Genomic DNA, 13785 nt, shown 5'->3' with positions numbered 1-13785 from the left:
ATCAGGGAGGCAAAGGGGTGTCACAGAAAATGCAGTTTACATAGATTTATGGAAGTGCAATAATGCTTAGGATCTCCTAAAAAATGTTCAGGAGGAGCAAGGGAACGGTGTGGGCAAAACCACAGGGGTGGGTCCCGGATTAACTAAAACAGGCCTCTGCCCTGAGGGAGCCGCTGCCACACCACCAAATTCCTCATCTGGGGGAAAGCGATGTACTAAAACATGAAGAGCATCAACGCGTTGGTGCAGCGATTCGTGAGCTGCTGACATGTCAGCCCTCAGGGCCTGAAAGGCCTACAGCAAAGCAGCCATTGGGTCAGCAGCAGTCTCAATAGTAGGTATACAAATAGGCTCCTAAATCAGTCCTGTCCCGAAGACTTGTAACAAGGAGGGCTCCATCGTAGTCTGTACCTCACTGTGATGAGGTTACCAGACCGGCTACTATAGGGAGACTTTCCTCCTGAGCACGTGCAGTCCACCACAATGTGAGTAACTGGTGGACTGAGCGCTGTAGCGAAAAGGCAGGAAGGGCACGGTCAGCAAGCTGCAAGAAAAAAGTAAATTGGTAAACCGGTGTACAAGGAACCCACAATGTTACAATATCCAGCACCTTCCCAAAGTCCCAAGCCTACCCAAGAGTGCGCGATGAAAGCAGTCCTACAGAAAATACCTTGCACTTTGTATAGTTCTTGAAACGTTCCAATGTTACTGTGCCAGACAGTCTCCAATCCAGGTGCAAATGAGTCCAGTTCCACAAGACCAGACGGCATGAGGATGCACAGGAGACACTATACCTGGGCGGAACAAAGGCACGACTACAGTGCTCACCAGACTACACAGAAATCCACAGGAGTCCAAAACAGCAAAGATCGAAGAAGTGAACCAGATGCAATTCCAACAAAGAGAACAATGTTCCAGACAACGTGTAGGGAAGTACAAGTTCCAAAAAAGCATTGCAGGTCATGGGGCAGCCAAAAAACAGATTAGGGGATAAGCAAGAATCAAAGCCTTATCGAGAATAGCAGATCAAGTAACCGGGAGTTCAGTATCAAACGTTCCGGGCAAACAGCAGTGAAAGAGCAGGCAGAAGCAGTCCTGGAAAGGTTGCAAAGAGGTCAAGAACAAAGAATGGCAACAGGATAAACACAGAAAGAACTTGCTCACTGTATGGGTTTAGGAGCAATGGGTCCATGGCTTGTAGACCTCTAATGCTGAAACACAGCAGTGACCAACGCAGACTGCCGCGCCTCCACGCAGCATGCCATAGTCATGTGTTGCAGCGGTTTTTGCCGCATCTCCAGCCTCCAGGGAAGTCGCCAGTCCAGTCGCACACAGCGACAATGGCCAGTACAACTTGAGGTCATGACAATACCCTAATCGTAGTGCTTGGCTATTCCTCCCAATACCCTTTGCTGACTGGAAAATAATGTCACACACAACGTAACCTGATAGGTAAGGAAAGGATTGTCCATATCAATGTTTGAATGCATGCTGTGTGTGGAGGTGAATGAATGTATTTACACTGTGCCCTTGTGAATGGGGTCACAACACCTTGCACAGGTTGAACATTCACTTTGTACATGCTGGACATGGCCTAGTGAATAAAGACTCACATGTTGCACATGTGGGCAGACAGTATTACATAATGTGAGACAAGGTTAAGATTCAGGACAATGTGCATGGCTTCATGTGATCCGTGTCCTATGGGGTAGAAGGTGACACCATCGTTACAAGTCTGTGTTTGTGAGGTAACTGTTTACCTCAGTTTTCCTATAGGTTTGCATTCAATTATCACCAGTGTGGTTTGCATTTAATTACAACCAGTTTACCACATTGCACAAGTAGAATCACAAAGTCAAATATAGGCTTTGAAATACACCAGTTATATGTTCAGATAAGGGCTTATTTTAATCTTTATATATAAAGCTGAATGTATGCATGTGTGTACGTTTGTCCAGCTTTACAAATCCACACAGTTGAACGCACGTTTACCAAATGTTGCATGGATTCCTCTTTTGTCCGGTGCAAGACCGTAGTCTATGTTTGGATACAAAACTCTTATATGCAAAAAATGTTTGGGATGTGTGTGTATATTTGTCCGGCTATAAAAATCCACACCGTTGATCCCACCGCTACCGCATTTTGCAAGGATTCTTAATTTGTCTGGGGCAAGATTGTATGTAGTCTGTGTTTGGATGCAAAGAATTCACTCCGCAGACACCCTCATTTACTGATGCTCACCCCGATTCACTACAGTAGGTACTAGGCAGAGGCAGAATTTGGAAAAGTGTCTGAAGCAAAATGTTCAATGTGTTGGCTATTCCTTTGAAATATATCACTTCTGTGTACAGTACGAAAGTGTTTATAAAAGCATTTTTAAGGGGAATTTAAAATGTTTTATCATGCTACTCCAAATATCGGAAATGGCAAGGTTACAGTTTACTTAATTTACAAGAGAGCACAATCAATCAATCTTTCTTGGATATTTTCTCAAATGTGCTGAAGCCATTGAGTGACTGAAACATGCCGCACAAAAAACGAACATCACTTGGAAAAGCTCCATCTGATGCAAAGCAAAAATCAATATCAAGAGCTTCTGAAACAACAACAAACAGCAGCACGACTTGCCAACCAGAGGACAAGAGCAACCATCTCCAGGGCAAATGAGATCAGAGAGCAAACTGAAGCAAGACTTGCCAGCATGAGGACAAGAGCAACATCCTCCAGGGCACATGAGACACCACTCGATCAGGACACAGGCAACGCCAGGTAACCCAGCTAGCATAAAAAAAATTGACATTTGTTGGGTCACTCATGTGAAATCACCAATCTGTCAGTATAGATATAGACGGCACGTTTCTTAATGCAAAGGGCAATTCTATTTGCTTCTTGTCCTTTATTTACAGTTGGTGGCAATTAACCTCTCTATCTGGCTAGCAGATTAATGTGTGATGTTTCACCTGGTTTACTGGAAAAACAAAGCAACTTTGTGTTACTTCTGCAATACATCCTGTCAATTCTGACATTTACTTCCAAGAGCCCAATCCTTTTTTGTTGCACCACAGACCGAGTATTGCACCATAACATATGCAACTTACCTTCGATGTCCCATGACAATCATGCGCAACTTGTCTCCAAGATCCTGCATTTCATGAATTTGGACAAAGGTTCCCGTTTGGTAGATGTCATCCAGGTTTTCCACCACATCTGACTCGTTGCTGCCAAACAATGCAAAAAAGGTCATGGGTCCTGTTCAATAATGTCAAGTTACCCTAAACTTTTCACCCCTAGTGCAACATTGATAAAGAAGAACTTTAGATCTGGTCCCAAATCGCACAGAAGAATATTCAAGGCAATGCATGTGCTCCCGACTCCACAGTGTTTTGGATTCATGTTACCGCAATGTACACAGACTCTCTGATGGCAAATGCTTTACTGTACCCAGAATTCCTTCGATTTGCCCTACTGTGGCATGGTTGATCAGGGATCGAATTAAGATTCGATAAGCAGGAGCTAAAAGGAGCTCCTGGGTATCAAGCATTAACCAGTGACCGGTAGATACCAGATGGATGAGGAGCTAGTACATAGCGTTCCACAAATCTAACTTTCACATAATACAAAAATACAATTTTGTCCATTGTTTTTGGCCCCTTATGCTTCCAATGTCATATAGATGTGTCCTAATGTTTATTTATAGATTGTCCCAAATGCACAGAATTAAATCCACATAGTTGTGCTTGTTCTGCATCAATTAGCAAAGGGTGCTAAAAGGAGCTCCTGTTAGCGGTTGGTGTAAAGCTAACAAGGCTCTTCTTGGCTACAAGCAGGAGCTAAATAGCTCACAGCTCCCCTCAATTTCAAACCCGCTTGATACAAGTCTAAGTACATGTTTCCCCATCCAATCCTAATGCTATTCCTCCTGGCTTTGAATGCTGCGAGCGTACAGTGTGGCTCGACAAAGAACATTGCTGCAGGCTCCTTTAAGGTCAACACTAGGATTTATGATGGCGAATGGCCTTCCTATCCGGGATTGACACGATCACTTTTTACATAAGGAAGAACAGGGTGTAGAGGCGCAAGCAGAGGGAAAAGGAAGGCGGATGTCTGTCTAGTTTGTTTTTCTTAGTGGTTTTGTCTTTTCCAGATAATAGATAACCGCTCTTCTCACATCTAGTATGTGGACTCTTCTGTCTGCCAAGTTAGTGGGGTTCTGCAAAAAGCTGGGTAGTTCTATGGGCTGGTTTACATGGAACTTTGAAATACATTTGGGCGAAAAATCATGGGTGAGTGCGCAGGACCACCTTATCTTTATTAATCGTGACGAATGGGTCCTGAACTGAAAGGACCTGCAGTTCACCAACTCTCCTTATCGACGTGATCGCCACCAGGAAGGCAGTCTTGTAGGAGAGTGCTTTAAGGCTAGCCTTGTGCATTGGTTCAAAGGGAGGCCCCATTCGTCTGTTAAGTACAACGTTCAGGTCCCACCCGGGAGCTGGGTTGGAAATAGGGGGATGAAGCCTATTTACCCCTTCCAAAAAAGCTTTAATTACTGGAATTTTCCAGTACAAATCTTTATTCTGGGACGTGGTGTATTCTGAAAGTGCAGCTAAGTGGCCCGCTAGGCAATTGAAAACCAGACCTGAATCTAACAGGTGGTTTAGGTACAGGAAAATATGTGTTGGTGTGCATTCAATAGGATTGATGCCTTTGCCATTACGCCAGATGACAAAGCATTTCCATTTAGTGGAGTAGCAATGCCTGGTGTTAGGTTTCCGTGCTTCCCCGAGTAGGTCCATAGATCTTTGAGGGAGTTGGAGGTGTCCAAAACTCTATGACCTCAGGAGTCAGGCTGCTAAGTTGAGAGTTTGTGGGTATGGATGTAGTGTTTCCCCCTGGACTTGCGATAGCATGTTGTAAGGGCAGGCAGACTGACATTGCCATGGGATGGGAGAACCAAGGTTGGCGGGCCGCCATTGGGGCCACAAGAATCATCCTAAGTGCCTCTTGTGCACTATCCTGTTGAGCAGGGGAATCGTGGGGGGGGGCAAGAGGGGGTGGAGTGGATGCGTAGACAAATTTCCCTGACCATGTTATCCAGAGACTGTTCCCCTTGGAGCAGTTCTGAGAGTACCTGGAGACACAATATGGGCATTGTGCATTCTCCAGAGTTGCGAACCAAGTCGATCTCTGGAAGGCCCCAGTCTGTGAAGACGTTGAGTAAAAGGACTTCGTGTAGATGCCACTCGTGCTCTATGGGTAGGGGGGGAAAGTCTCTGCCGAGTACATCTGCCAGATGATTGAGTTCCCCTGGAACGTGCTGTGACAGGAGGAACATCTGGTGTTTGAGAGCCCATTTCATATGTTCTGGGACAGTTCGGACAGCCCTAGAGAGTGAGTGCACCCTTGTTTGTCTGGATAATACATGGTCGTAGTCCTATCCGTGAGGACTAGACCTGTGTTCCCCTGGAGGTGAGTTTGGAATGCCTTCAGGGCCTTGAACACTGCTAGCAGTTCCAACAAGTTTATGTGGTTGGATGCTACTGCTGGGGACCACGCGCCATACCATGAAGGTGAGACCCCACCCAGTCAGAGATGCGTCTGTGGTGAGAGAGGCTTCTACATTTTTCCTTTGACCACCACTGCAGAGACTGAGTGAGGGCTGGCGAGACAACCACTAGATCGTCCCATTGTCTGCTGGCCTGATACCATTGGCTCGAGAGCCACTCTTGCATAGGGCGCATGCGCAGACGTGCTTGTGGAACTAGGTAGATGGAGGCCATCATCCCTAACAGTCACATGGCTTTGCGTACGGTCACCTCATGACTGGCTACATAGCGAGGGATCTAGAACAGCATGTTCCCGTTGGAGGGAAAGACGAGGCAGTCTTTGGTCCGAATTATAGCCCCCAAAAACTGTTCGACTTGGCTGGGGTCTAGGCTGGACTTTTTCTCGATCGAGAATCCTAGGCTGAAGAGGAGATCTACTGTCTTCCGGGTATTCGTTAGGCATGTTACATACAAATACCCCATTAGCCATTCGTCGAGATAAGGATAGACTGGGATGGACTGCCTGCGCAGGTGAGCAGCTACTACCACCAATACCTTTCTGAACACCCGTGGCACTGAGGCAATGTCTAAGGGAAGAACCTTGAACTGATAGCGGGTGTGCACTATCATGAACTGTGGATGAATGATGCCAATGGGAGGGGACCCGAACCAGCAAGTCACTTTGCGGTGGAGGCCGGGGAGCCTCTTTGGAGTAGATTTCCTGCCTCTACGTTGGCCTCTCTGCTGATATTGGCGGTTTCCAGATGAGCCTTGGCCGGAGGACCATAGGGTACTTCCAGAGCCCTATTGACCATGGGGAGACCGGTAGAAAGATTGACCACGAAAGGAACAGTGAGAATTTGAGCCTCCTTACTAGTGGAAGGGCTTGCCCGCGATTTGGCTGGGTGACATCAGCGTTGCATGCTCTTTCTTAGCAGTCTCCAGGGCGTCATCCCAGCCTTGCCAAATAAGTTGGTGTCTTCAACAGGTTTGTTAATCGGAGAGGCCAGAGTCTCTGGTTTGAAGCCAGAGTTCTTCAGCCAGGCGTGTCTCTTAAGAAGATTCCCCTGGGCTAGAGTACGTAAAGCAGTCTCAGCAGCGTCTAGAGTGTTCTTTAATATATTATGGGTCACCTGCCTGCCCCCCAGTCACGACCGCCAGCAGGCGTAATCGCGTGGTGTCTGGGACCTCTTGAAAGCCTTCCTGGAGGAGGCCCCATTGGACGTCGCTGTAACTATCGAGAAGAGTCATATTGTTAGCTATTCTGGTAGAATAGGTTGCAGAAGATGTAATCCGCTACCGTAGGGCATAACGTTTTTTGCAATCTTTATCTGGGGGAAGCTTCTGCTGTGGATAGTGGAATCTCTGCCCTTTTTCTAGTGGTTTTAACAACCAGGGAGTCCGGTGTGGCATGAACTCGCATATACATAGGGTCAGATGGAGCGGGGGACAACAATTTCTCAACCCGAGGGTTGACTGCCCTTGTGAAGGAGGGTGACAAACAAGGAGTAGCAGAATAGCCTGACTAGTGGGAGGCTTCTCCTTGATAATATTTTCAACCAAGTCACCATCAGGGTCTGTCTCCTATGTAGCGATCTCAAAACTATCTGCGGCTCTTTTTAGGATGGGATTAAATAGCATTAGGTCAACCACAGGCAAGGACAGTCTTTGTTGAGGTGAAGAAGGTGGGTCTAGAGAAATAATGTCCTGGTCAGGGGTTTGTGTGGGTGAAAGCCAAGTCCCCTGATCTGCTGACTGATCCTGCTCCCAGTCCTGATTCTGGTCAGCTGTGTCCTGATCAAAAGGATTGTCCCCGTATGTATCCTCCTGTTCTGAGTAATCAAAGTCCTCCTCCTGGTGGACTTGTGTAGGAATGGGAAGCTTTTGCACTTTGTGGAATGGGGCAGGAGTCTTCCTCCCTTGGTCTCTTGACAGTAATATATTTATTTATCAGAGAAATCTATAAATTGTCCATCTTACCCATATCATTCTCAAATCTCTGCCTGATCCATAGGGAGGATGCAGAGGGGTCTGGAGGTGGAAAAGGCTGCAGAGAAGGGGGTGATTGTCCTGACTAAAGCCTTTGAGAGAGGCTGGGGGGCTTCAGAATACTCCTCTGGATGAGAGGGAGTGCCCATTTGCTCTCCTGCTGCCGAAATAATGCGAGACTCTCGCATATTTTTGGCGACTGTGTGTTTTTTGAGGGGGTAACGGGGGGAGCCCTTGTGAGAGGAAAGCCCAGTCGCATGCCAAGAAGACGGCTGCGGAGAGGGCGCCGAATTGCGAGGTTCGGAAGACAATGAAGATTTTGGTGGACATGTTGGCGTTGCATGCTTCTTTGACGTGTCCGTCAAGGAGGCCTTAGGGGTTGTGTGTTGTCTGGCGTCCTCGTCATCCGAAGTGACAGCGCAAACGGGGGAATGACTTTCAGCCTGCATTGCATAGGCCGCCCACCGTTTTGTCTGCCTGTCCTTTAACGTCTTCTGATGAAAGAGCTTGCAGGACTTACAAGAACGTTTGTCGTGGTCTCGAGGTAGACTTATATTGCAACGGTGATGGGTGTGCTGCCAAGGGCATTTGCCGTTACATGACGGACAAAATTTAAAGGATGCCCTCTCCATAGCAGAGGTAGACGGCAGCCCGACCAGCCCGACCAAATAGGGAAAGAGAAGGGAAAATAAACCCAGGGTCCCACTTTCTCTACTGTAAGGCAAAGGCCACGCGGTCGACAGACGTCGATCAGTACACCAGTCGCCGAGCAGTAGTAGATGTCTTCGGAGGCAGCAAGTGCACGAGGCAGTCGATGAAAAGAAGTAGTCAGGAGACTAGACAACCTTAGGTCATTTGAGAAAGTAACAATATTGAGCAATATTATCTCTTGCGAGCTCCACATAAGGCGGCCAAATAGTTGGGCAGAAACAAAAACAATCCGAGGGACCTCGACGCGTGAGGGATTGGGGTACACTAGACGTCACGTTAGGGATAGTGTTACAGTTACGCCCATGTCGTCACCTTTCGATCTTCGAAAGAAAGATGCAATACTAGATGTCAGACTACATGGACAGCATGCGATTCTAAGTAGATTTACAAGCATCAGAAATATGATTACTGGGTGGTATAATGCCACAACTACCACTTACTTGTCATCTTTCCTGAGGAAAACTCCAGCATACGGCTGCGCAAGACGAACCTTCCTCCTCAGCAGCTCAACAAGCTTTTTATTCTTGACCTAAAATTGAAATATTACACGTTTTTCAAACATTGTTTTTTCAATGGAAAACATGAAATGAAAAATTAATCATGATGGGAGTAATGTGACACTTGTTTCTAGTACTTATTATGGAACACTAAATATGATGACAAAAGAAGACTGGAGAAACGGATTACAAAAAGACAAAAGTCATAGCAGTTTGAAATGAGGCTGGTCTATTCAAACAGGCACAATTGCAAAATGCTCAAACATGCCATTAAAATAACACATGCATAAAGGGAGAAGGATGACCTTCCCAGAGGTCGAATGCCTACAAGCAACTTTTGAGGCATTTCGAACACATGACTATCTGACCAGAGGTCTACATGCATCAAATGGATGCCAGATTTGTGACTGGAGTATTTCTGGCATGAAGTCATCCAATTGGGTATTTGGGTGAAAGACAGTTGGTGGATTGATATGAGAATAGTACACGATTTTCCTTCTTTATTATTGTTTATGTTTAAATAAAATGTTCAAACTTTACAATATATCAAATCTCAAAAGGAAAGAAAAAAACGACCTAGTACATAAAAATCACATGAACAAATCCCTATAAATGGAAAGTTGCTTAGCATACAAAACAATTCTGCAGACCCATCATTCCTCATAAAATTGTGGTAACACATTCCATTCCTAGTATTAAAAAATATCATTAATTTCATCTTAATCAAGTCATCCATCAAACCACTTTATACAAACATTATTTAAATTCCTTAAAACTGATTCAATGTATTCCTCAAACGAATTGTATATGAACTCTAAGACAATAAAACCTCACGCATTTTATGGAAACATTTGTAATTCCTTAAAACTAGATTGGTTCATCCATCAATCAAATTTTGCGTAAACTTCAAGACTTTTTCCTTCAATGTGTCAACTCATGGCCAGGTTCATATCACTGTCTCAATGGGTAGAAAACAATGATCTTTAAAGAGTATACGCTCATAAGGAAAACCTAGCACTCGCCCGAGTCAATTATTACTCTTCATCGCTTGTTGTCTCTGAACTATACACAAATATCCACAGCATTATAAATAAAAACACACTCTTAGGCACGATCTACATAATCATTCCTTATTTCAGAATTTAAAATTCCATAACAATAGAATAATTACAATTAATTCCAACAAACAAAATAAATTTAAACACATCAAACGCTATATAGTGCGCTGGTCGCCCCACTATAGTGGAGTATCACCTTCCAGTGGAAACTCAAAAATTGAATTGCTAATAACTTTTGACATGCATGACAGATTTGGCTGATATTTTGCAAACAAATTGTCACGGTACCCCGTCAAACTCACCCACCAACCTCCCCGCCTCATTCCACCACCACCCAACTGGACATCGGGAAAGATTCATTAAAAATGAAATTGTTATTACAAAAGCAAAAACAAAAATAAATAAATAAAACACCTACTCCCATTCATTTCCCCGTAGAGAAAAGGTCAACATTTCTGTGCAGCGCACAGCAAAAAACACTGGATGCAATTGGACCAGATATGAAACAACTTGGGCACGAAGCATTGACTCGATTTCTGGGACGGGTCTGGGGTAATTCCAGTAATTAAAATATTTGACGAGGAAGAGGGTGCCTCGTCTAACAAAATTATAGCAATATATTCTGTCTCACAATGCATCAGTGAGGCTTTTCAAAAATGAAAAGGCTACCATTTATTTTTTGCTCGATGCGGGAGGTAACCACGCCAAAAATAAAAAGTTGAAAAAATGCCATTTGGTAGAGAAAAAAGGATGCAATTTCATCAGGCTAGCGGTGAGGAGGGGGAAAGAGGACACCAAGTGAAAATCGGAAGTTGAGGGTGCGGGGCTGAGGACCAAGTTCAGAGCTCAAACGTTTTCACATAATCGCAGATATGTAACAGGGAAACCACAGTTATAGTATGCATAGCCTATAAAGCAGTTGTGCTTCTTCAACCCCCAAACATGGATAAATCGACTATTTCCGGTGGCACTCGAAACACAGATGTCTTTAGTCTTTTGATTCGCTAAGGGAGAAAATTCCATACCTCACGGCTGTAGCTCTTCTATGGTTGTGGAACTTGTTACCTGCCTCTTAAACCCTGTTGCTTTCGATTTTTTCATGAAGTTCTGAAAACGTTCCAATTCCCACCCTAGTTTGCCATCCCATTTACTGCTTTTTCAGTTTCTATATACTGGACTGTACTCCAAAGCAGCAGGGTCAGATGTGCACAATATACACATTTCAAATATAATAAATACGTAATAAAACAAACGACATATGCACACCATCCTCCAACTATGGACAATGGGAGAGCGGCCAACCTCGTGCACATGTATTCATTTCTAGGACTCCCGCTAGTGACCATAAGAAAATATTCTGCCATTCCTCCAGTGGGACTGGAGGAAACTATGAAATAATTGTTTTTTTTGCAAAAGCTATTCACTCTCTATACAAAAATGAAACCAGATTTGTAACCAGAGTTTTTCGTATTTTAAAGTATAATCCAATTTAAACAAACTGCACGTTTTAAAGTGTTCTGTAAAATGTTATAGACAGAATCGTATTGGTCTGTGTACATCTGAGGATATCGTTCACAATGCATTCAGTTAGGGAGGCCTTATTTATCCATAAATACATCCAAAGAAGTGGATTATGAGCAGCAATTGTGTCCTCAATAAAAGGAATCCCGAATTATGTGGGTAAATTAAAAGAAACCACTGAGGGTATTGAAAAGCCTTTAGATACGTTTGTTTTCCGCAGTCTGAACCCTATCTCCTCTAAATATACCCCAACTGCTGGCACCATATCTTACTACTGCCAACGCTTTGGCTTTATGAATTCTCATCAGTTGCGCCAACCGAGTTTATTAAAGTGATTAACAGCAAAACAGTGGAATATCTTAGCCCCAAATAATCATAATATGCACAGGAATTCCGGCTAAGATTTCCAGAATAAATTGGCCTACAGTTTATTTTTCTTGGAAACAACCATATTATACTTGGAGGCATTAACTGACACGCCACTTTTGCCATGTAGCAATTATGACCAGAGACCAAGCTCTGTCGTGTTGGGGGAGCTCAAGCATTCATTGCTATATTATTGCATCCATAAATGAGAGAATTTCAATGTGGGCAATTCTTGAACAACCAATGTAAATTTTTCTAGTTCTATATTTAATGACGTTTATAAATTACAATGTAAGTGTGCCAAAATACATCCCTGACGGACATACTCACCAGCCTTTAAAACGTGCAGTGGGTTGGCCATCCGCACTATATGCTAACCTGGCCTTAGTCTCATAATGTGACACCACTACCGCAAAGATGTCATTAGGAATACCCATTTTAGGCAACGTTAACCACAATGCAGCATTTTTAAAATATATCTAGAGAAACAGAGGTCCATGTAAGCAAGGTACATAACTGCGTTGAAACCCAATACATACTTCAACAAATTAAATACACATTTAGACATTGTAATTCCATTGCCAGAGACTCATGAAATCCTAAAACCTAGTCGCATTTCAAATGTAAGCCATAAAGAGGGATTTCACATAACAAACTTATTCTCCAAACTCTCAATCAGGGAGGCGCTGTGGAGGAATAGGCACATCTTGAGGGGAACTCCCCACATAACAAATGCAAACGCTCTCTGACATTAAAATTGTGCCTATTAATCAGAACATAATCTAGCTGACCACAGAGAAAATGGGTATTTGGGAATGGGATCGTTTTGAATGTTTTGGGGTTGGGTTTGCAAACTGGTTTCACTTCTCCCATACCAAGATACACATTTCTGTGATCTTCTAGCAAGGGTAGGCTCCATATCTGACGTTCTTTTGTCAGAATTTAGCCCCCCCACAACTTGGGGTTTGGCAAAGAGAATACCCATCTACTTAATTGAAGACCCATTGGATTGCAAAGAGGATGGAGGTGGAAATAAACAGACTACAATTTTTAAGAGCTACATCGAGGCCTTGGAATACCATGGAGTGATTTTTAAAATATGCAAGATTCCCAAACATAGAATAGAACATCATCAGCATAAGCAGATAGCTTTTTAAGGCCTTGGAATCTACCCTGTTTACTGAAGGCTATTGAGAAAGGTTTAAAGGCAATGAGGAAAACGATGGAACAAAGTATCGTGCTTGAGGCAAGAGGCTGGGACGTGGTTGGCCCTCACGGTCAGAAATGCGAGACGGACACAGAGGTATAGTTTACTCAAAAGTTGCCATTTTCTTAAATAAAAAAGGGGTGAGATAAACGCCTATCTTTCCCTAGCCTAACAAGGATAGCCCTGCTTAGCAAACTAAAACTAAAGAAAAATGTCCAAAATGTCTCTGACCATCAAATGAATGCAACAAAACTATACAATAATGTTTGGTTGTTTTTAGTTCCACAAAATAATATACCAATTCAAAAGCTTTAGAAAGTACTCCTTACGACCAGGGTTGGACGCCCTTCCCCTGGATCAAGTCAGTAATACCTTGAGAAACGTTAGGATTCGATAGAGTCCTGTGCAATAGCAAAGTTCCATTCAATGTAGCACAAAAGTCTTTCCCATTGAATGCATCTTTCCACGTGTGAGATGCGAGAGATGACTGTCAAGTAGGAGGCGATTGGGCTGAGTGCCTTGGACCATGATGGTACCATTTAATTAAAGCCAGTTCAGAATTCCCATGAGGAGGTGTTTTGGGCGGGAAGGGGCATGAACTGTGTGGGAATAGCCATAGGGATTAGCATGGTCATGGGCTGTCAATGGGTGGGCAAATAACCAAACACCTACAAGTTGGGTGTCCCTCCTCGTATTACATTTCTCGCTAACTGTATTCTAATGCAATAGTTTCATCTTACAGGTGGTGCTGAAGCGTCACCTAATAGCTCAAACGAAAAACGTCTGAAAAGACATCACTGGCTTTCTAGTGACAGCTGTGTGTCATTTAAAACTGTTCACGACAGACAATATAGCTTCCATATCCCTTCCCAGAGCACCTGGAAAAAATA

The 13785-nt window shown here is 43.9% G+C and overlaps 1 protein-coding gene across 1 annotated transcript in view; it reads right to left on the bottom strand.

Annotated features, from left to right (window-relative positions):
- LONP1 (lon peptidase 1, mitochondrial) overlaps nucleotides 1-13785 on the bottom strand; it is a 1004634-nt gene that overhangs the window by 905553 nt on the left and 85296 nt on the right. Inside the window, exons 2-3 of the mRNA XM_069649597.1 lie at nucleotides 8687-8775; nucleotides 3099-3218 (exon numbers count right to left, since the gene is read on the bottom strand). Coding sequence (XP_069505698.1) covers nucleotides 3099-3218; nucleotides 8687-8775 — 209 coding nt within the window. The remainder of the gene's footprint in view (nucleotides 1-3098; nucleotides 3219-8686; nucleotides 8776-13785) is intronic.

The sequence above is a fragment of the Ambystoma mexicanum genome, chromosome 1p, assembly GCF_040938575.1.
Source record: "Ambystoma mexicanum isolate Mex_15411 chromosome 1p, UKY_AmexF1_1, whole genome shotgun sequence".
Taxonomy (NCBI): Eukaryota; Metazoa; Chordata; class Amphibia; order Caudata; family Ambystomatidae; genus Ambystoma; species Ambystoma mexicanum.
The sequence above is the reverse complement of the archived record's forward strand: the minus strand, read 5'-3'. Positions and strand labels throughout refer to the sequence as shown.